Below are 25,533 nucleotides of genomic sequence, written 5' to 3'. Positions count from 1 at the left end.
GTCCGGTGTGAAGACGGGAGGTTGTGGTTAAAAGATTTTTTGACCACTTTTTGAGCTTGTAAAATCAGATTAAGTTAACTTTCGTTTTTCATCTAAGTTGTACGAGATTTTTTATTATATAAAAGGCCGCGACACGCGGAAAAAACGACAAACAGGATGGACCAATTCGAATCCAGACTCAGCGAAGACGTGCGGTACAGTACGACACTGCACTGAAACAGCATAGTGACCACGTCAACTCCCAGAACTCGCTGACGGAGACTGGCAGAACTTTGAGGAATTTGCTGTTGTTTCATTCACTGGAAGTGGCTTTGAGTATTATGAAAAGCGCTAAATAAAGCCGAGCTATTATTATTATCATTGCATCATGAAAGTAATAAGATAATTCCCAAGTGTGTCCACTGAAGCACACCAAAATGGAAAAGTTTTTTTTATTTTTCTTGTTTTTAATTACAGACATTCATAATACACATTTTAGAGCTGTGAAACCATGATATTTTTGTCTAAGGTTATCATATTGTTAGAATCTCATACCGGCCCATACCTAATTATATGTGTGTTTATGTATGTTTGGATGAAAATATGGATGATGGTATGTATGTATGTTTGGAGGAAAATATGGATGATGGCATGTATGAATGTTTGGATGAAAATATGGATGATGGTATGTATGTGTGTTTGGATGAAAATATGGATGATGGTATGTATGTGTGTTTGGATGAAAATATGGATGATGGCATGTATGAATGTTTGGATGAAAATATGGATGATGGTATGTATGTATGTTTGGATGAAAATATGGATGATGGTATGTATGTGTGTTTGGATGAAAATATGGATGATGGTATGTGTGAATGTTTGGATGAAAATATGGATGATGGTATGTATGTGTGTTTGGATGAAAATATGGATGATGGTATGTGTGAATGTTTGGATGAAAATATGGATGATGGTATGTATGTGTGTTTGGATGAAAATATGGATGATGGTATGTGTGTTTGGATGAAAATATGGATGATGGTATGTGTGAATGTTTGGATGAAAATATGGATGATGGTATGTATGTGTGTTTGGATGAAAATATGGATGATGGTATGTGTGAATGTTTGGATGAAAATATGGATGATGGTATGTATGTGTGTTTGGATGAAAATATGGATGATGGTATGTGTGTTTGGATGAAAATATGGATGATGGTATGTATGTGTGTTTTGATGAAAATATGAATGATGGTATGTATGTGTGTATGTTTGTATGAAAATATGGATGATGGTATGTATGTATGAAAATATGTTTGGATGAAAATATGGATGATGGTATGTATGTATGAAAATATGTTTGGATGAAAATATGGATGATGGTATGTATGTATGAAAATATGTTTGGATGAAAATATGGATTATGGTATGTATATATGTTTGGATGAAAATATGGATGATGGTATGTATGTATGTTTGGATGAAAATATGGATGATGGTATGTATGTATGTTTGGATGAAAATATGGATGATGGTATGTATGTGTGTTTGGATGAAAATATGGATGATGGTATGTATGTATGTTTGGATGAAAATATGGATGATGGTATGTATGAATGTTTGGATGAAAATATGGATGATGGTATGTATGTATGTTTGGATGAAAATATGGATGATGGTATGTATGTATGTTTGGATGAAAATATGGATGATGGTATGTATGTATGTTTGGATGAAAATATGGATGATGGTATGTATGAATGTTTGGATGAAAATATGGATGATGGTATGTATGTATGTTTGGATGAAAATATGGATGATGGTATGTATGTATGTTTGGATGAAAATATGGATGATGGTATGTATGAATGTTTGGATGAAAATATGGATGATGGTATGTATGTATGTTTGGATGAAAATATGGATTATGGTATGTATGTATATATGTTTGTATGAAAATATGGATGATGGTATGTATGTATGTTTGGTTGAAAATATGGATGATGGTATGTATGTATGTTTGGTTGAAAATATGGATGATAGTATGTGTGTATGTTTGGATGAAAATATGGATGATGGTATGTATGTATGTATGTTTGGATGAAAATATGGATGATGGTATGTATATATGTTTGGATGAAAATATGGATGATGGTATGTATGAAAATATGTTTGGATGAAAATATCAAATCAAATCAAATTTATTTGTATAGCACATTTCATGTACAAACAGTTCAAAGTGCTTTACATAAAATAAAAGCATTGCAGCAGGGAGTGCAAGAAGCATTAAAAATACATAAAATAATATAAAGAGAAACAAATAAAATCATTTAAATGAATTTAAAATCAGGCAACAGTCTAGATAAGTTAAAAGATATTGCATGCATAGACACATGAGAAAAGAAATGTTTTTAACCTGGATTTAAAAATGTCTACATTTGGTGAAAGTTTAATCTCCACTGGCAGTTTGTTCCACTTGTTTGCAGCATAACAGCTAACTGCTGCTTCTCCATGTTTAGTCTGGACTCTGGACTGGACCAGCTGACCTGAGTCCTTGGATCTAAGAGCTCTGCTGGGTTTATATTCTCTGAACATATCACAGATGTATTTTGGGCCTAAACCCTTCTGGGATTTGTAAACCATCAGCAGGCTTTTAAAATCTATTCTGTGACTGACTGGAAGCCAGTGTAAAGATTTTAAAACTGGTGTGATGTGTTCAGATCTCTTAGTCCGGGTTAAAACTCCAGCAGCAGCGTTCTGGATGAGCTGCAGATGTTTAATGCTCTTTTTGGGAAGTCCAGTTAAAAGAGCATTACAGTAATCGAGTCTACTGGAGATGAATGCATGGATGAGTTTCTCCTGGTCTTTTTGGGAGAGGAAACCTTTAATTCTGTTGATGTTTCTGAGATGGTAAAAAGCTGCCTTGGTGACAGCTTTGATGTGGCTGCTGAAAGTCAGATCTGAGTCTATCAACACTCCGAGGTTACCAACTTGGTCAGTGATTGTAAGGTCCCGGGTCTCAAGATATTTACCAACGCTGAGCCTCTTCTCTTTGCTACCAAACAGAATGATATCAGTTTTGTCTTCATTTAATTTAAATATGGATGATGGTATGTATGTATGAAAGTACGTTTGGATGAAAATATGGATGATGGTATGTATATATGTTCGGATGAAAATATGGATGATGGTATGTATGTGTGTTTGGATGAAAATATGGATGATGGTATGTATGTATGTTTGGATGAAAATGTGGATGATGGTATGTATATATGTTCGGATGAAAATATGGATGATGGTATGTATGTGTGTTTGGATGAAAATATGGATGATGGTATGTATATATGTATGTTTGGATGACAATGTGGATGATGGTATGTATATATATATGTTTGGATGAAAATATGGATGATGGTATGTATATATGTATGTTTGGATGAAAATATGGATGATGGTATGTATATATATATGTTCGGATGAAAATATGGATGATGGTATGTATATATGTATGTTTGGATGAAAATATGGATGATGGTATGTATGTATGTATGTTTGGATGAAAATATAGATGATGGTATGTATGTGTGTTTGGATGAAAATATGGATGATGGTATGTATGTGTGTTTGGATGAAAATATGGATTATGGTATGTATGTATGTTTGGTTGAAAATATGGATGATGGTATGTATGTATGTTTGGATGAAAATATGGATGATGGTATGTATGTATGTTTGGATGAAAATATGGATGATGGTATGTGTGTATGTTTGGATGAAAATATGGATGATGGTATGTATGTATGTTTGGATGAAAATATGGATGATGGTATGTGTGTTTGGATGAAAATATGGATTATGGTATGTGTGTATGTTTGGATGAAAATATGGATGATTGTATGTGTGTTTGGATGAAAATGTGGATGATGGTATGTATGTATGTTCGGATGAAAATATGGATGATGGTATGTATGTATGTTTGGATGAAAATATGGATGATGGTATGTATGTATGTTTGGATGAAAATATGGATGATGGTATGTGTGTTTGGATGAAAATGTGGATGATGGTATGTATGTATGTTCGGATGAAAATATGGATGATGGTATGTGTGTTTGGATGAAAATGTGGATGATGGTATGTATGTATGTTCGGATGAAAATGTGGATGATGGTATGTGTGTTTGGATGAAAATGTGGATGATGGTATGTATGTATGTTCGGATGAAAATATGGATGATGGTATGTGTGTTTGGATGAAAATATGGATGATGGTATGTATGAAAGTATGTTTGGATGAAAATATGGATGATGGTATGTATGTATGTTTGGATGAAAATATGGATGATTGTATGTATGTATGTTTGGATGAAAATATGGATGATGGTATGTATGTGTGTTTGGATGAAAATATGGATGATGGTATGTATGTGTGTTTGGATGAAAATATGGATGATGGTATGTGTGTATGTTTGGATGAAAATATGGATGATTGTATGTATGTATGTTTGGATGAAAATATGGATGATGGTATGTATGTGTGTTTGGATGAAAATATGGATGATGGTATGTGTGTATGTTTGGATGAAAATATGGATGATTGTATGTATGTATGTTTGGATGAAAATATGGATGATGGTATGTATGTATGTTTGGATGAAAATATGGATGATGGTATGTGTGTTTGGATGAAAATGTGGATGATGGTATGTATGTATGTTCGGATGAAAATATGGATGATGGTATGTGTGTTTGGATGAAAATATGGATGATGGTATGTATGAAAGTATGTTTGGATGAAAATATGGATGATGGTATGTATGTATGTTTGGATGAAAATGTGGATGATGGTATGTATGTGTGTTTGGATGAAAATATGGATGATGGTATGTATGTATGTTTGGATGAAAATGTGGATGATGGTATGTATGTGTGTTTGGATGAAAATATGGATGATGGTATGTATATATGTATGTTTGGATGAAAATATGGATGATGGTATGTATATATGTATGTTTGGATGAAAATATGGATGATGGTATGTATATATGTTCGGATGAAAATATGGATGATTGTATGTATGTATGTTTGGATGAAAATATGGATGATGGTATGTATGTATGTTTGGATGAAAATATGGATGTTGGCATGTATGTATGTTTGGATGAAAATATGGATGATGGTATGTGTGTATGTTTGGATGAAAATATGGATGATGGTATGTGTGTATGTTTGGATGAAAATATGGATGATGGTATGTATGTATGTTTGGATGAAAATATGGATGATGGTATGTATATATGTTCGGATGAAAATATGGATGATGGTATGTGTGTATGTTTGGATGAAAATATGGATGATGGTATGTATGTATGTTTGGATGAAAATATGGATGATGGTATGTGTGTATGTTTGGATGAAAATATGGATGATGGTATGTATGTATGTTTGGATGAAAATATGGATGATGGTATGTATGTATGTTTGGATGAAAATATGGATGATGGTATGTGTGTTTGGATGAAAATGTGGATTATGGTATGTATGTATGTTTGGTTGAAAATATGGATGATGGTATGTATGTATGTTTGGATGAAAATATGGATGATGGTATGTGTGTATGTTTGGATGAAAATATGGATGATGGTATGTATGTATGTTTGGATGAAAATATGGATTATGGTATGTATATATGAAAGTATGTTTGGATGAAAATATGGATGATGGTATGTGTGTATGTTTGGATGAAAATATGGATGATGGTATGTATGTATGTTTGGATGAAAATATGGATGATGGTATGTGTGTTTGGATGAAAATGTGGATGATGGTATGTATGTATGTTCGGATGAAAATATGGATGATGGTATGTATGTATGTTTGGATGAAAATATGGATGATGGTATGTGTGTTTGGATGAAAATATGGATGATGGTATGTATGAAAGTATGTTTGGATGAAAATATGGATGATGGTATGTATGTATGTTTGGATGAAAATATGGATGATGGTATGTGTGTTTGGATGAAAATATGGATGATGGTATGTATGAAAGTATGTTTGGATGAAAATATGGATGATGGTATGTGTGTTTGGATGAAAATATGGATGATGGTATGTATGAAAGTATGTTTGGATGAAAATATGGATGATGGTATGTGTGTATGTTTGTATGAAAATATGGGTGATTGAATGTGTGTTTGGATGAAAACATGGATGATGGTATGTATGTATGAAAATATGTTTGGATGAAAATATGGATGATGGTATGTATGTATGTTTGGATGAAAATATGGATGATGGTATGTATGTTTGGATGAAAATATGGAAGATGGTATGTATGTATGAAAGTATGTTTGTATGAAAATAAGGATGATGGTATGTATGTATGTTTGGATGAAAATATGGATGATGGTATGTATGTATGTTCGGATGAAAATATGGATGTTGGTATGTGTGTATGTTTTGATGAAAATATGGATGATGGTATGTCTGTATGTTTGTATGAAAATATGGATGATGGTATGTTTGTATGAAAATATGGATGATGGTATGTTTGTATGAAAATATGGATGATGGTATGTGTGTATGTTTGGATGAAAATATGGATGATGGTAAGTATGTGTGTTTGGATGAAAATATGGATTATGGTATGTATATATGAAAGTATGTTTGGATGAAAATATGGATGATGGTATGTGTGTATGTTTGGATGAAAATATGGATGATTGTATGTATGTATGTTTGGATGAAAATATGGATGATTGTATGTATGTATGTTTGGATGAAAATATGGATGATGGTATGTATGTGTGTTTGGATGAAAATGTGGATGATGGTATGTGTGTTTGGATGAAAATGTGGATGATGGTATGTATGTATGTTTGGATGAAAATATGGATGATGGTATGTATGTATGTTTGGATGAAAATGTGGATGATGGTATGTATGTGTGTTTGGATGAAAATATGGATGATGGTATGTATGTATGTTTGGATGAAAATGTGGATGATGGTATGTATGTGTGTTTGGATGAAAATATGGATGATGGTATGTATATATGTATGTTTGGATGAAAATATGGATGATGGTATGTATATATGTATGTTTGGATGAAAATATGGATGATGGTATGTATATATGTTCGGATGAAAATATGGATGATTGTATGTATGTATGTTTGGATGAAAATATGGATGATGGTATGTATGTGTGTTTGGATGAAAATATGGATGATGGTATGTATGTATGTTTGGATGAAAATATGGATGATGGCATGTATGTATGTTTGGATGAAAATATGGATGATGGTATGTGTGTATGTTTGGATGAAAATATGGATGATGGTATGTATGTGTGTTTGGATGAAAATATGGATGATGGTATGTATATATGAAAGTATGTTTGGATGAAAATATGGATGATGGTATGTGTGTATGTTTGGATGAAAATATGGATGATGGTATGTGTGTATGTTTGGATGAAAATATGGATGATGGTATGTATGTATGTTTGGATGAAAATATGGATGATGGTATGTGTGTTTGGATGAAAATGTGGATTATGGTATGTATGTATGTTTGGTTGAAAATATGGATGATGGTATGTATGTATGTTTGGATGAAAATATGGATGATGGTATGTGTGTATGTTTGGATGAAAATATGGATGATGGTATGTATGTATGTTTGGATGAAAATATGGATTATGGTATGTATATATGAAAGTATGTTTGGATGAAAATATGGATGATGGTATGTGTGTATGTTTGGATGAAAATATGGATGATGGTATGTATGTATGTTTGGATGAAAATATGGATGATGGTATGTGTGTTTGGATGAAAATGTGGATTATGGTATGTATGTATGTTTGGTTGAAAATATGGATGATGGTATGTATGTATGTTTGGATGAAAATATGGATGATGGTATGTGTGTATGTTTGGATGAAAATATGGATGATGGTATGTATGTATGTTTGGATGAAAATATGGATTATGGTATGTATATATGAAAGTATGTTTGGATGAAAATATGGATGATGGTATGTGTGTATGTTTGGATGAAAATATGGATGATGGTATGTATGTATGTTTGGATGAAAATATGGATGATGGTATGTGTGTTTGGATGAAAATGTGGATGATGGTATGTATGTATGTTCGGATGAAAATATGGATGATGGTATGTGTGTTTGGATGAAAATATGGATGATGGTATGTATGAAAGTATGTTTGGATGAAAATATGGATGATGGTATGTATGTATGTTTGGATGAAAATATGGATGATGGTATGTGTGTTTGGATGAAAATATGGATGATGGTATGTATGAAAGTATGTTTGGATGAAAATATGGATGATGGTATGTGTGTATGTTTGGATGAAAATATGGATGATGGTATGTGTGTATGTTTGTATGAAAATATGGGTGATTGTATGTGTGTTTGGATGAAAACATGGATGATGGTATGTATGTATGAAAATATGTTTGGATGAAAATATGGATGATGGTATGTATGTATGTTTGGATGAAAATATGGATGATGGTATGTATGTTTGGATGAAAATATGGATGATGGTATGTATGTATGAAAGTATGTTTGTATGAAAATAAGGATGATGGTATGTATGTATGTTTGGATGAAAATATGGATGATGGTATGTATGTATGTTCGGATGAAAATATGGATGTTGGTATGTGTGTATGTTTTGATGAAAATATGGATGATGGTATGTTTGTATGAAAATATGGATGATGGTATGTTTGTATGAAAATATGGATGATGGTATGTGTGTATGTTTGGATGAAAATATGGATGATGGTAAGTATGTGTGTTTGGATGAAAATATGGATTATGGTATGTATATATGAAAGTATGTTTGGATGAAAATATGGATGATGGTATGTGTGTATGTTTGGATGAAAATATGGATGATTGTATGTATGTATGTTTGGATGAAAATATGGATGATGGTATGTATGTATGTTTGGATGAAAATGTGGATGATGGTATGTGTGTTTGGATGAAAATGTGGATGATGGTATGTATGTATGTTTGGATGAAAATATGGATGATGGTATGTATGTATGTTTGGATGAAAATATGGATGATGGTATGTTTGTTCGGATGAAAATATGGATGATGGTATGTGTGTTTGGATGAAAATATGGATGATGGTATGTATGAAAGTATGTTTGGATGAAAATATGGATGATGGTATGTGTGTATGTTTGGATGAAAATATGGATGATGGTATGTGTGTATGTTTGTATGAAAATATGGGTGATGGTATGTATGTATGAAAATATGTTTGGATGAAAATATGGATGATGGTATGTATGTATGAAAATATGTTTGGATGAAAATATGGATGATGGTATGTATGTATGTTTGGATGAAAATATGGATTATGGTATGTATATATGTTTGGATGAAAATATGGATGATGGTATGTATGTATGTTCGGATGAAAATATGGATGTTGGTATGTGTGTATGTTTTGATGAAAATATGGATGATGGTATGTATGTATGTTTGGATGAAAATATGGATGATGGTATGTTTGTATGAAAATATGGATGATGGTATGTGTGTATGTTTGGATGAAAATATGGATGATGGTATGTATGTGTGTTTGGATGAAAATATGGATGATGGTATGTATGTGTGTTTGGATGAAAATATGGATGATGGTATGTGTGTTTGGATGAAAATATGGATTATGGTATGTATAAATGAAAGTATGTTTGGATGAAAATATGGATGATGGTATGTATATATGAAAGTATGTTTGGATGAAAATATGGATGATGGTATGTATGTATGTATGTTTGGATGAAAATATGGATGATGGTATGTGTGTATGTTTGGATGAAAATATGGATGATGGTATGTATGTATGTTTGTATGAAAATATGGGTGATTGTATGTGTGTATGTTTGTATGAAAATATGGGTGATTGTATGTGTGTTTGGATGAAAACATGGATGATGGTATGTATGTATGAAAATATGTTTGGATGAAAATATGGATGATGGTATGTATGTATGAAAGTATGTTTGGATGAAAATATGGATGATGGTATGTATGTATGTTTGGATGAAAATATGGATGATGGTATGTATGTATGTATGTTTGGATGAAAATATGGATGATGGTATGTATGTATATATGTTTGGATGAAAATATGGACTATGGTGTGTATGTATGAAAGTATGTTTGGATGAAAATATGGATGATGGTATGTGTGTTTGGATGAAAATATGGATGATGGTATGTGTGTTTGGATGAAAATGTGGATTATGGTATGTATGTATGAAAATATGTTTGGATGAAAATATGGATGATGGTATGTGTGTTTGGATGAAAATATGGATGATGGTATGTATGTATGAAAGTATGTTTGTATGAAAATATGGATGATGGTATGTATGTATGTTTGGATGAAAATATGGATGATGGTATGTATGTATGTTCGGATGAAAATATGGATGTTGGTATGTGTGTATGTTTTGATGAAAATATGGACTATGGTATGTATGTATGTTTGGATGAAAATATGGATGATGGTATGTATGTATGTTTGGATGAAAATATGGACTATGGTATGTATGTATGTTTGTATGAAAATATGGATGATGGTATGTATGTATGTATGTTCGGATGAAAATATGGATGATGGTATGTGTGTTTGGATGAAAATATGGATGATGGTATGTATGTATGAAAGTATGTTTGTATGAAAATATGGATGATGGTATGTATGTATGTTCGGATGAAAATATGGATGATGGTATGTATGTATGTTTGGATGAAAATATGGGTGATTGTATGTGTGTTTGGATGAAAACATGGATGATGGTATGTATGTATGAAAATATGTTTGGATGAAAATATGGATGATGGTATGTGTGTTTGGATGAAAATATGGATGATGGTATGTATGTTTGGATGAAAATATGGATGATGGTATGTATGTATGAAAGTATGTTTGGATGAAAATATGGATGATGGTATGTATGTATGAAAATATGTTTGGATGAAAATATGGATGATGGTATGTGTGTTTGGATGAAAATATGGATGATGGTATGTATGTTTGGATGAAAATATGGATGATGGTATGTATGTTTGGATGAAAATATGGATGATGGTATGTATGTATGTATGTTTGGATGAAAATATGGATGATGGTATGTATGTATGTTTGGTTGAAAATATGGATGATGGTATGTATGTATGTTTGGATGAAAATATGGATGATGGTATGTATGTATGTTTGGATGAAAATATGGATGATGGTATGTATGTATGTTTGGATGAAAATATGGATGATGGTATGTATGTATGTTCGGATGAAAATATGGATGTTGGTATGTGTGTATGTTTGTATGAAAATATGGATGATGGTATGTGTGTATGGATGAAAACATGGATGATGGTATGTATATATGTTTGGATGAAAATATGGATGATGGTATGTATGTATGAAAGTATGTTTGTATGAAAATATGGATGATGGTATGTATGTATGTTTGTATGAAAATATGGATGATGGTATGTGTGTATGGATGAAAACATGGATGATGGTATGTATATATGTTTGGATGAAAATATGGATGATGGTATGTATGTATGAAAGTATGTTTGTATGAAAATATGGATGATGGTATGTGTGTATGAAAATATGGATGATGGTATGTATGTATGTGTGTTTGGATGAAAATATGGATGAATAGGGGTTCATCCCTCATGCATGTATTTATGAATGTGTATAACCCAAAATCCACAAATGTTTGGAAATTGTGTAGAATGCAAATAAAAACAGAAGTCAGTGATTTGTAAATCTTAGTTCCCAATTTCATGGACCCTGGTCTTTCTTTATATAAAGACAACCTTGGATAAACAAGACATAACATTTTATCGTACAAGTTATCTCAAACAAACTGTTGAATCAGATGAGCCTTTTTTGTGCCGCTCTCACATGGCCCACAGTGAAATAATGCAGCATTCCTCTTCTTGGTATTGTAAGATGGCATTAAATCAGGAAGGCATTTACATTTAAGGTTTCATTTTTCACACTAAAATGAAAACGGTGACGGTCATGAGGCAGAAAAAAAACTTTCTAAAGAAAACCTTCGGAAATGTATCCATAATGTGATTATTCTGCTGGAATAAAGCATCCCATCTTTCTTTTTTTCCCCACCAAATTGAGTGAATGATGGTCGGTCTTCTGTGTCCTCCAGGGGTGAACTCCAAGTCAGCACGGGTGCTGCTGATGCTGGTGGTACCCGGTCACCTCGTCTTCCTCTACGCCATCTCTCTGCTGCAGGGAGAGGAGGCTCCCATCTCCGTAGCCTTCGCCGTCTGCTACCTGTTTGCTGCTCTGATACAGGTAAAACAATCCAGCTGCACGTGCACTTACTGCGAAATGTTCTCATGTCCAAGTCAGAAGAAGAGAAGTCGCTCTTCTTTTCCTGTCGACGGTGAACATTGAAAGATTTTCCATGAACTCACTGGCCCTGAGTTGACCCTGAAGTTTTTCCACAGTTATTCTGATACAAACTGTGAAAACCAGTCACCTCAAAGTACATCAGCAGACTTTGTGTAGTCTGTTAGAAGTGGCTGCTGCCACATGGTAACTGACTGTGAAATGACCAGTGCCCAGTGTTGGTTTTTCTGCAGCTCTCGGATAACAATTTGTTCCAGGACGGAACCAGAAGTTCACTGCTGACCTTGTTAAAATAAGAACATCTCAGCTGTTTAAACAAGCAGTGACTGATGTGAAATCATTCAGAAATCCCAAAGAAATCTTTGAGGATAATATAAATCCATTAAAGAACGAGTAAGATAGAGTTATAGGACGTTGGCACAGAGCTTACAGGCTAGTCTGATGTGATAAAATAATTCACTTTACTGTTTATCCCTTCGTTAACCAGGTGACAAACTGATGGAAACGCAACGGGATCCAGAGGCTTTGTGATATCCTGAAGGGTGTTTAGCTGGTGCCGGTTGGAAACAGATGAAAGGGTCACTGCAAATCAATGTAGAGCCGTTTCCTTGTGATAAAACATGACAACATTCCCACCCACAAGGCAGAGGAGGTCACTAAATTATTTTAGCCATATATTACGACCCTCACATTCACCAGATCTCCTCACCCATTCCTTCAATTTGTCACCCGTCCGCATTACAGCTGTTCATCCAATTCTTTTTAACCACTGGAAACCTTTACCCTCTTTTCTAAACATGTGAAGAATGCAGTCCATTCACAGTGCAGATGTGCTGCTGAATTTAGGCAACAGCCACAGCTGGAGGGCTTAGATGTCGTACGGTTGTTTGAGCCACAGGTGCAGCATCAGTTTTAATAACCAGGATAAAGATGTCAAACTAAAAACTTTGTTTATACTGCGTAATGAGAGGAACTAAAAAAAATTACTGACAAGTCCAGAAATGAAGTAAATCTGGTTTGTGAGAAGGAAATTCTGATGCAGACGCTAACCCTACAGACATTTTATGACTTGCTGTGTAAAAAGGGGAACCGAGTCATTAACCAAAGTATGTGAGAAAATGTTCCAAGACTTTGTGCCACTTTCTTGGTTTAGATCTTCATTCACGTTGGTACAGCTGAATTCATTGCACAGATGTTTATAAGTTACTTGAACGTCGCTGCGGTTATGAAAAAAAAATAAAAATCCGGATTTTATTAGAGCAGAGCGGCAGCCTGGGAATGCTTTCAGTGCTAAACACAGGCTCAATTTGTAGTCAATTTAACACATTTTTTTTCCAAAAGTGACTCAGAAGGCAGTTCAGGAAGTTATTAATATACATTTACATTTTACTACTTTTACAAAAAGATACACGCTGTCCCTTTAGCCTCGTTTCCACCGTCAGTACGGTTCAGGTCACTTCGTACCAGGTTGGGTTGCTTTGGGGTCAGCTTGGGTTTCCACTGTATAAAGAGGACCCTCAGTGGTGGGCGGAGTGCGTGCTGAAGCGTAAATAGCATCCATAATTTCGAACCACCTCCAGTGTTTTCAGTCCACGCCGCTCCTGCTGTTGTGGTCTTTGATCCGCCGGTAATCGCTCCGAAGCTTCTTCAGCTTAATGCGACACCGGCTCGCGGTCCGGTTGAAACCACTCTCTGCCATTTTCGCGGCGATCAGCTGGAAAACTTTTTGGTTTCACACAGCACCATCGAGCTCCCGCTGCACAGCCTCCTCACCAACAACGGAGAGCAGAGCCTGAAACCGGTCCTGTGTGCTCGGTACCCCAAGCAGAAGGGTTACGAAAATGGTAACGGGTACCATGGGACCGGTACGCTTTCGTAGTAATGGAAACACTGAAATAAGCGAACCGCTCTGAACCGACCCATACCGGACTGCATAGTGGAAACGAGGCATATGTGGTTGTTCTTACAGTATCGCGACCATAGCCAACATCCCCTACTTCCCTACATCCCATTCGTTCACTTTTAACTGCAACTGTTCAAACAGTCCGAAGATGTGTGGCTCAGTCGGTTGTCCAATAACCGGAAGGTTGGCAGGTTCGATTCCCACTCTCGCCACTCAAAAAAAGATTGCTGGAACTGACAGCTGGAGGGGTGTGTCAGTCCACCTCCTTGTCACAGCTGAGGTGCCCTTGAGCAAGGCACCGTACCCCCATGCTCACCGGGCACTGCCCACCGCTCCAGGTTGGCACCTGTCTCTATGGCTGTGTTCGAAACCGCATACTACATACTTCATACTTGCATACTGCATACTCATCAATCAGACAGTATGCAGAGCGTTTACCCACAATGCATTTCGCTCCTGCCCGAGCCGAAATCAGCCGGCCTCCTACTGATTTCGCTTAAGCTCTAAACTCTGTAAACTTTAGCAACATTTGAAACATTTTCAGGAGAGAAAGTAGTCGTTTAGATCCCCAACGTGTTGAAAATCTGACAAAATTCCGGCTATTTACAATTTTGTTCCCACAAAGTCGGCGCTACTAAAGCTAGCCGCAGTGAGCAACGCACTTCCAGTTATTTTCACAAAATAAAATATCCGTTGCCTTTTATCATAGGGAAAGGCATTACGATACAATTGGTGCTTTTGTTTTGTAAACAGGAAGTAAACCTACCCTCATTGTAGCTAGCTTGAAACTGCCGTTTTGACAGGAAATGACGATCGGCGACGTCACGTTACGTTACATCTTGGGTAGTTTGAGTATGAGTAGTAACCTCATGATGCATACCCAACATTTCGGCGAATCTAGTATGCATCCGGGAACTTAAAAAAAGTAAAAGTTAGTAGGAGTAGTGGGCGGTTTTGAACACAGCCCATGAGTGTGTTACCCTATGAATCAACAGATGCCAACCTGGATGGGTTAAAAGCGAAGGACAAATTTCGTGTGTATGCATGACCAATAAATCTGATCTTAATCTAATATTAATGTTAGTACCCCCATGTGTTCAGATCCTAACTATACCCATGACCACTTACACCCCATCCTCCTTTCCTCCCTCAGGTGGCTATCCTCCTTTACGTCGCTGACCTTATCGTCCGCTTGATGTGGAGAAGAAGTCTGGACCCCGACAACTTCTCCATCCCCTACCTGACAGCTCTGGGCGACCTGTTGGGCACCGGCTTCCTGGCCCTCTGCTTCCGAAGCGTCTCATTGGTTAAGAGTCTGGGTCTATAAATTTAGGCCCCGGACACTGAGCACCCCCCCCCCCCCCCTTTCTTATTGCACCATTTTTGATTGGACAAGAGATTATTTTCTGATCTTTATCAGTGGGCCAGTTCATACCCATCACAGGTGACATCATACATGGTATTTTCTGATCTAACATCCATGTTGAGTAACAGTGACATTTTATTTTTAAGCAAAAAAAGACTCTCTCGTCAGATTTCGTTTACAATCATTTTTCATGGTAAGTTCACACAAGATTTTACGGCTAACTGAGGCAAACCTGCAGTTCAGTTAATGGTCATCGGTCGCGATGTGTGAACGTTTCGAAAACGTGACACGAGAGGCTCGTTCGACATGCTGAAGCAGTTTTTTGGGAAGGAGTTGGTGGAGAGCTTCAGCCAATGAGAGCTCAAGAGATGGGATCTGGGAAAATAAGGAACGTTCAACACAAATGACCGAGTGCGGAGACTAAACTGTTCATGAATCTCAGCAGAATTTGGGTTAATTTTGCCAGGAAAAGTCAAACCTCATCGTTTTCATTGTGGAGAACACAGACTTGTATCAGTTTAACTTTAATTATGGGAGAGACTCGTCTCCATGAGAGCTGGGAGCACTCGATCAAGGATCAATCGGATGAAACCAGGGTTAAATCTGGCCGAAACGCTTGTTATCTGAACTTTGCTTTAAAGCTGCACTGTGCATCAATGCTGGAGGACAAAGGCTGACACACTGTACGTCGCACACTAACTGGAATTTGTTATGAGTGTTAATTGTTAGGTGACGTGTATTTGGCACTTTCAAACAACACAGTGTTCACGAGCAATGAGACTAATTTTCAAATTCTTACAAGTGTTAGTTGGAGGCCAGATATTTCTTCTCCTGTTCCAAAACACTGTGAAGCCTGAAAGTGTGTCGACACGTTTCTCCACTTGTACAGCAATCTTTATATTTTCATTACCTAATTTATTGCGATTGTAAAAGCTTAACTGATGAGGAAGACCGCTGTGGGTCTGATGTTCAGTATTCCCTCACTACTTGATGCTCACGCTCCCTTTAATGGAGGGTCAGCTAAGCCTTACTCCTCATCTTGAAGTTTTCAAAACCAGAAACCCTCATCTACGTGCACAAACACAAACTCCACTGCTGGATTGTTTCTGTAGAGCTCAGCATTCAGCCACAGTCGCACCTCGCCTATAACTCCAGTTCCTGGTGGTTTTTTTCTCCTCCCATCACTCTCTTTTGTTACTTTGTTGGATGGGGGAATTCGCTTACACTCTTGCTTAAATTTAAATATTTTATATAACATTAAAGTCATATTATAAAATAATACATTTATACTCAAATGGTTAGTAGCATTGGTCAAAACTATAAAAACAAAGCATTTGCAAGGCAGCAAGAACGAGTGATAGCCTTGCTTTCATATTCAACATTTAATTCTATTTGGACTTCTAGTATCTAAACACCAAAACTTGTGCGTTAAAACCCTCATTAAATTCTTTTAAATTACACCATTTCTTCTTGCTGTTACTAGTTGCACCCCCCTCCCCGAAAAACCCTCAACCACTGAGGTGTGTCTGCAAACAAAGTCTTTTTAATGACTGAAGACTTACACCAGACCTTCTTCGTTGTAGCCGGGCTTTGCTTCCAGCGTTTCTTGTGCCACCGTCACATCAGTGTTTCACTCAGTCTTGACGTTCGTCTGTAAATTGTGAGAATTTTGTGAGATTCAGACCACACTGAGGTTGTGTTGCACCGGCACATAAGTTTGTCTTATTATCAGCAGGGCTGGATGATAAACATGCATCATCGCCGCTCACTTTTGGCCAGTTTGGCAGATGTTTGTAGACATCTGGATTATCAGGTTGGTCATCAATTGTTTCATCTGGTTTCTGTTAAAGATGCCAGTTCGATAGTTGCTTTGAATTTTTAAATAGATGTTGGAAGGAGAATCTCATTAAAAGGACTTGTTCATTGTTTTGGTTAAACTTTTTCTTCATGAATAATTACAAATACAGCCTGGGAACATAGTGACCCTGCAGTATGTCATGTGGTTTATTCCATATATTCATATACCTCTAAATTAATGGGGGAAAAAAAGTTTTTTTGGGGGAAATCTTCCACAACCACCGTTTCCTGAAAGACTGAGATGACTGAGCAGTATAAACTACAGTTAACTCAGGTGTGTTTATAATAAGACTGGAGTTTTTAAAGGGTAACATTTGATGACTGAAGTAGCCACAATGCTATTTCAGCAGAGGGGTTGTAGTATCTTTGATCTCTTACAGCAGTGGATGCTGATTTGTCTTCAAATATGTTTTTAGTTTACATTGAGTTACACAAGATTGTGGAGCCAGGAATCGATCAGCTGAGACATGAGATAGGTTTGTCTTATGACTGGAGTATTAGCTTAGTTTAGCTTAGCTTAGGCACAAACTGGAAGAAGGAAAGACCTAGCATGTTAACAGGAAGTAGTTGTAATGGTTGAACTAACTGCAACGGAAAGCTTAAAAAAAAAACTGCATCAGAACATAAAACTATCGGGTCCTTATGTCAGATTACCAAATACAGTTAAAAGAAAAAGAACAAACATATTATGCCATGTAATCAGTTGATAAAAAAGCTAAAATGCAGATGCAGTGTGTGAAGTAGTCCACCCTTACTTCTTCCATGGGAATTCAGAGGACAAGTAGCAGCCAGGTGCAGCTAATCAATCTGTAGTGAGCTGGTCTGGAGCATTCAAGTGTGTTAGCACATTGCCAAGGAGGAAAGACATCAGCAATGATCATAGAGAAGCTGCCCATCAATCTGGGAAGGGTTTTAAGACTACCTGGAGTCCATCGTTCTACAGAGAGAAAGATTATTCACAAGCTGAAAACATTCAGGACAGCTGTCAGTCGTCCCAGGAGTGGACGTCCCAGCAAGTTCACCCCAAGATCAAAACCCCAAGAGCTACATCTCAGACTCCACAGGCCTCAGTTAGCATGTTAGATGTTAAAGTTCATGAGAGCACAGTTAGAAACAGACAGAACAAGTATGGCTTGTGTGGAAGGGCTGCAGGAGAAAGCCTCTTCTCTCTAAAAAGAACATGGCAGCACAGCTTAGGTTTGCAAAGCTGCATCTGAACAAACCACAAGACTTCTGGAACAATGTCCTTTGGACAGACCAGACCAAAGTGGAGATCCAGTTAGGAAGGGTCCCAAGCAAAATAGACTTTTTGCCCGAACCACACAGAGTTTTGTTTTCTCTTTTGTGCCAAAAAGTGACCACAAACATGCATTTTCTTCTACAAAGTTGGATTTTTTTTCCCCTTTAAAAATGTGTTTTTTATCACTCAGCCCTGGTAATTAGAACAGAGTGTGATGGTGAAACATTTGATTGCAGACTTCCACTTTTGTTTTTATAAATAGTCAAAAGTTGCCTTCAGATCAAATTAATGTTAACTGTAACGTAACTAAAAGCTCATCTGCAACCATGCCAATGGAAAAAATAAATGTTGCAACGGGCCTTTAGTTTTTTAGGCAAAACTTCTTTGTTGTCGTCACTGCCACATTTAAAAACGTCAAGCCTTTTAAAAGTGCTTTTCTTTCTCGCAGTGTTCGGTCACCTGAGCTTCCACACCTGTACTGTGTGATGTCCTGCGTGTGTGCAAAGATGAAGTGCGGTGAAACGTGCTGAGTGTTCCTGTCATTTTGTGGCTATGAACAGTTCTATTTTAATAAAAACTAAGTGGGAAGTTGTCTGTTATTTCGGCTCCATCACCTAAAACAACGAAAGTCGTGTAAGACTGGAGCCAATGTAAGTCTTATTTATTTACTTATCATTCAATAATCAATCCGTTTATTTACAGTTCTACTGTCACTAGATGGACGTGTTAATGACAGCAGCTAGTTTTTGTAACAATTATGCAAACTGTCAGCTATAAAAGCAGCTGTTCAGAGTTTAAAAAGCGGGGCGCTATGATCAACTATATTAGACTTCTCTGCAACAGGCGTATCGCTGGTTTATGCATCCTTCAATATTCATGATTAAATAACTTGTTTAGTCTGTAAGGGAGGGAAACAAAATATACGCTTCGGTTCAGTTGCCTATCAAAGCACTTTTTAAAATTTTAAGATGAATCTCTTCAGTCGTGTAAAGTTTACACATGATTAGCTCGTTTATTTTCTTTTAGCACAAACACAGTGGCCAACGTACAGACACCTTTCCACACGAGGTGTTTTATTGGCGTAAAAGAGGACATCTTCATGAACCTGCCGCTGTTCCTCTTGGGTAATTCACAGATACCAAACACAATCACCTCGTTGTCAACTCAACGTGTGTAAGTGGAGAAAAGTTCATGCTACAACACAATCTGCCTCCACAACAATAACAAAGAGCTTTGCACTTACCAGTACTGACGAAAAGCAGATTTCAGTCTTTGACAGTCCAAAAGCTGTCTCCGGTGAATGTTTACTTTATTTGTCCTTTCATATCTTTGCTGCTAAGTGAAGCTTCATGGTGGGAGGAGGCGGTGGTGACGTCAATGTTTACTTGTCAGGGTCTTCCACAATTGTTGCATTACTATGAATTTTAGTAGGGCTGAGCGAGTTAACTCGTTAATGTCGCGTTAATGCGTTATTTTATTTATTTTATCGAGCATTAACGCACGTTTTATTTTTCCATTTTAAAAAAAATGAATACATTTTTAAATTAAACAAAAATAAATAAAATTTTGAGGGCTTTTGTGCCTTTAATGGATAGGAAAGTTCAGAGAGACAGGAAGCAGGGGGCAGAGAGAGGGGGAACGACACGCAGCACAGGGCCACCCAATTTTATTATTGTAAAAGTCTGTTGCTGTCTGCTGTGGAACAGGAAAAGAAAGTAATCGGTGGATCCAACAAACATGGAGAAGGGTACGGAACTTTTACTCGGCCGTTTTCATTTTAAAGTTCTTCCAGACGGCGGAGTCGACAGAACCAAAGTCATCTGTAAACACTGCCAAGTTGAATTGTCTTCTCAGCGTAGTAGTTCCAGTCTAAAATATCACTTAAAGGCAAAACACACAACTGATAGCAGCAAGTCATTCAAGGAAACAGACAGTGGAGCGAGGCTTCTACATAAAAACTACAGAAAGATGCTGATGTTAAAAGTGTGTTTGCACAACAAATGTTATGGCACTTTCATTCATATGGCAGCACATTTAAAATAAAGCTAAATGCTAAAAGCTATACACTACTTTTGGATTCATTTTTGGATTTTGCGTACAAATGCGATTCATCGTGATTAATCAGGGAAATCATGTGATTAATTAGATTAAAAATTTTAATCGTTGCCCAGCCCTAATTTTTTAGTAAATTCTGCTCATTTCTATGCTCTGTTACTCTACACTGCACTCTGTGGGCTACAGGGGAGATTAGATGCTACTGTGACTTTCTGTAGTTTTTCGTATCACTAACAGTTTAACATTAACAGGATCTGAAAGTGATGTCCTTAAGAAAGAGGAAAACATCCAGCAAAGACCTGACACAGGAGCTGAGAGATGCATCTGGACCTTCAGCTGATCCATCTGCTGTTGGCCCAAGCCTCATCAGAAATGGGCTCCATGGAAGGGTGGCTGTCAGGAAGCCGTTCTTAAGGAAGGGAAACAGGGAGAAAAGGCTGAGCTGTGCCAAAGGACACAAGAAGTGGGCTGAAAATCAGTGGCAGCAGGTCTGATGGAGGGATGAATCCTCCCCAGAGCCCGGAGCTCAACATTACTGAAGCAGTGTGGGATCATCTGGACATAGACAAAACAAAAGGCAGCCCACATCCAAAGAAGAGCTTTGGGATGTCCTTCAAGAAGCCTGGAGAACTATTCCTGAAGACTCCTTAAAGAAAGGACAGAAAGCTCGTCTGAGAGGGTTCAGGCTGTGCTGGAGAATAAAGGAGCTGTAAAACTGTATAACATCTGTTTTTGTCTCACATACTGCATTTACATTTATGTTTGTTTCAATAAATCCCTGCACCTGCTTTTCTTGCAACACAGAATGAAACGAGGCTGAAGATTTCTGCACTAAAGATTTTCATTTTTTGTACCATAGATTATTCCGTTTTCAGTTATTCCTGGTCCTCAGAAAGTCAATAAGATGAACATTAATAGCATAATCATTAAAGTCAGATATCTGTCATGGAGCATAAGTTTTACTTGTGATTAACAATGATTATATGTCCATTATAAAGTAACTTTTTTAGGTAAAACTGCAAAAACAAGGAAATCCATGGGTTACTTGTGCAGTACCACTGCATCAACAAGAAGTCTAAATGTCTCTGTTTTTTATTAAAGTCTCTTTCCAACTTAAATAAACCAGTTTAAAACTTCTAACTACATTCTTTCTCCATTTTTTAAAAATAAAACAATATACATATTTTCCAACAAATCACCTGCACTTGTTTCTCTATAAATAAAAAATAAATGAGGGGTGGCTCATGACTTTTGCACGATACCACAGCCTATCTAACAGCCTTGCCACTCACTATTAAGCCCCATTGTACCGGCTTTTTGGCTGCAGTTCCACCAGAATTCCACTGGGGGCGTCGGTGGAGACCAGAATGAATGGGGCCCAATAGAGCTAGATGCTACAAATGGTCAGTTTCACCTAAGTCTCCTCAAGAGCGCTCAGATTTGAATGTAGTTTCTGAGAGCTCAACATGGGTTTCAAGTAAAAAATCTACTGAACGAGTACATATATCCCTTTGATTTCTTACAGGTTGGCTTCTTGTTGTCCACAACACGCTAGCATTGTGCTAATGACAGCTGTTCGACCGGCAAAAGAATGAATTACGACCAGAGGCACCGCTTGACGACTGGCTCCATACCAAGCGACAACAGAATTAAGATGGACTTTTTCCGCTTATGTTACCACACATTCTCTCTTACTACAGCTCTTCCTTGAAAACGCTGCTGCCTTTGAGACCAACAACAAGCAGGATTGTTGCCGTAAAGCGGCATCTCCGGTCGTAAGCTATGTATGACGTCATATACAATTAAAATCCTTATTTTAAGCAAATGAGTGGCTCTAAAAATCTAAAACTCAGCCATGGGTATTTTCTAAACATCCTCTTTAGAACACAAAATTCGAATTACTAGAGAAAAAATTATATCTTGAGATAAGGGCACGCTAGGGCGTATAGCTCCATAGGAGTCCATTCATTCTGGTCTCCAAAATTGAGCGCCCCACGTGGAAAGAGGGTGGAACTGCAACTAAAATCGCCTCGTTGGAAACCGGAAATGCACCGTGAGTAGCGAATCTGTAGTATTATAGAATCTCTGATGATACTGTAAAAAGATCAACAACAACAGCAACACAACAAAGAACAGCCCACAACAAAGATTGTTCCATGTTTCTGAGACTGCCCCCTAGTGGCAGCAAAATGCTAAAACATGTAGTTGTGGACTTGCAAAGCCCGAACACTGAGGGATCACAACAGTATCTTAAACTCATTTTTGGTCCTTAAACAATAAAACACAATTATTTTGCAATATTTTTCTATCAGGTTTCATCGCCTTATACATAGTTAACACTCTTAAGTGCAGTTACCTGTTGATAAAAGTGTCTGACCAGAACAAAATCACTGTTGCTTTGGATCTGAAACCTACAAAAAGGCAGAGTTAACTGACAAAAAGTGCATAATAAATTCAGATTTAATCTGAATACTGTAACAGAGACTAGTTGAGGTTTATCAATGACATACCGAGCAAATGTGACAAACAATTTTGAGAAAGTCAAGGATATAAGAATAAAGGGTTTCCAGCATTACTACACAGCAGAAGTCAGGGATACCTCAGGAGTTTCATATGTAGGAATATTTCCCATTAATGCAGTTCATTTAACATGTCAATCATGTCAACTTGGCATTCTGTACCTCTGCTGTAGAGATTCAGGGAAACTATAGTTTAATGGTTGGCTGGTGAGACCAGGAGATACCAAAATTAAAACTGAAAGACAAGACTCCCAAGGACGGAGGCTGAAAAAAACCTCCGTAAAATGGTGGCGTTCCAGCTCTGCTGCCAATGGAGGATAAAAACTTTGCAGCAGAGTGGGACCTGTTGATGCCAGACTTGGAAAATCCCCAAGAGGTCGACGATGAGAGTAATCCCAGCTGTGTAAATACCACCATAATAAACATAGCAGTTCTGGAGATGGTTTTCACCTCCTCAAAACCAACTGGAGGACCGAGCCAGCACTTGGTCTCCATATGGTAAAAGTTTTAGTGGAAAAGCAGTTCTATGTGCTGAATGTCTCGTTTGCAGAGACTTCTGCAGCATCACAGCCTTTCTGTGGACAAAATGACTTTTTCTAATAATTTATGTTGTCACTTTCAAACTTCATAGCAAATGTTTAAAATGGTCCATGTGAAATCATTCATTTCTATTTTGGAAGGCTGCATTGAGCTCGTCATCCCAATAGACGCTGTATAACTCCTCTTTGAATCTTTATAGCAGAGTGAGAACGCAAAGTTAAAGTTAGCATGAATGATGGCAAGCGCAATGCGTTAGAGAGAATTCTTATGATACAATTCCCTCATAAAGATTAGTTTCATCAATTCAATTCTGTTTATTTATATGGTGCCAAATAACATCAAATGTCACCTCAATGATGCAAGTCAATTAGAGTCCAATTCATTGTAATAATCCAATCAAATCCAATTCAAAATTAGTCTAATTTATACATAGAGAGCTAATTAAAAAACCAACAGATTGCACCGAAACTTCTCTTCGGTCCAATCCCCCGTCCCGAGCGTGCCTGAGGCGACTGTGGGAAGAAAAAACTCCCTTTTAACAGGAAGAAACCTCTGAGAACCAGACTCAGGAAGGCCGCCCGCCTCCACCAGCTGGGGTTTGAGAAGACAGAAAACAAAAAGCATTCAAAGGATACCTGCTGAGACAGAGAAGCACAAGTTTATGACCACAGTAATGTCATATGAGGGGAAAAAAGTGAGGAAGAGGCCCCCCAGCAGTCTGGGCCTATAGCAGCTTAACTATGGGATGTTTCAGGGCTCCCTGAGCCATCCCCCCAACTATAAGCTTTATTGAAAACAAACCACTTTTTAAATACAGCAGTAAATGGGGTCAAAGTGTAAAATCAATGCGTAATCAGACAGAAAAATGCTGCTGTTGGGGTGGGTGGGCGGGGTTGGTGGGTTTATGTTTATTGAAACTTCAAGGTAACCAGTCAATGATCACAACAGCATGTGGACTTCAGTTATAACATTCACAGTTTTGTGGCACAAGTGCATTTGTCTTCCAGATTGTGATTTCACAATGATCCATCGAACCTCAGTTCTCAGAGACGAAGGGCGGGGGGGTGTAATCTACTTTTGGCAAGTCAATCTCTTCCAAGTTACAGCTACACAGGGAAGCATAACAGATGAGCACCCTGTAATCTACGGCTGCAGAAAGAAAAATTAACTAAATTTAAGGCTCGACTGAAGAAGTCACTGATGACTCAGCTTTTAAACACACTATCCATTCTAACACATAGATATTGCACTTTTCAAAGCATGACTACAAGAAAAAAAATGGAAAAATATCTGGGAAAAAAAAAAAATAAAATTTCTGCTGATTTGCCATTATGTACATCATCGTTTGTGCGCAGAGAAAAATTGGAAGTGACATCTTTAAAGCAGAGCACGTGTTTTTTTTAAAAGAAATGGAGAATGATATAAATAAATGTTTCCAGTTGGTTCAGACTGATTTTGTACTTTATTAAAACTGTAGCGTTGAGATGTTCTGAACAAGGGATTAGACTGGAAAAAGTTATCTGAAAAATCCCCCAAAAAAACAAAACAAAACCAAAACAAAACACATTTCCAAGCAACGTTTTACCACAGTGACCACAAAATGAGGCCACATACGATAAACG

General features: G+C 36.9%; 1 protein-coding gene across 3 annotated transcripts in view; it reads left to right on the top strand.

Moving 5' to 3' along the window:
• Positions 1-19,385, top strand: part of LOC142390571 (solute carrier family 41 member 3-like) — a 50,971-nt gene extending 31,586 nt beyond the window's left edge. For all 3 annotated transcript variants that reach the window (XM_075476113.1, XM_075476112.1, XM_075476114.1), the window contains 2 exons: positions 12,226-12,374; positions 15,488-19,385. In XM_075476113.1, the coding sequence (XP_075332228.1) occupies positions 12,226-12,374; positions 15,488-15,661 (323 nt within the window). In that variant the 3' untranslated portion in view covers positions 15,662-19,385. The remainder of the gene's footprint in view (positions 1-12,225; positions 12,375-15,487) is intronic.
• Positions 19,386-25,533: the final 6,148 nt, after the last annotated feature.

This window comes from Odontesthes bonariensis, chromosome 10, assembly GCF_027942865.1.
Source record: "Odontesthes bonariensis isolate fOdoBon6 chromosome 10, fOdoBon6.hap1, whole genome shotgun sequence".
NCBI lineage: Eukaryota > Metazoa > Chordata > Actinopteri > Atheriniformes > Atherinopsidae > Odontesthes > Odontesthes bonariensis.
Note: the sequence above shows the minus strand (reverse complement) of the source record. Positions and strands in the feature narration are given on the sequence as shown.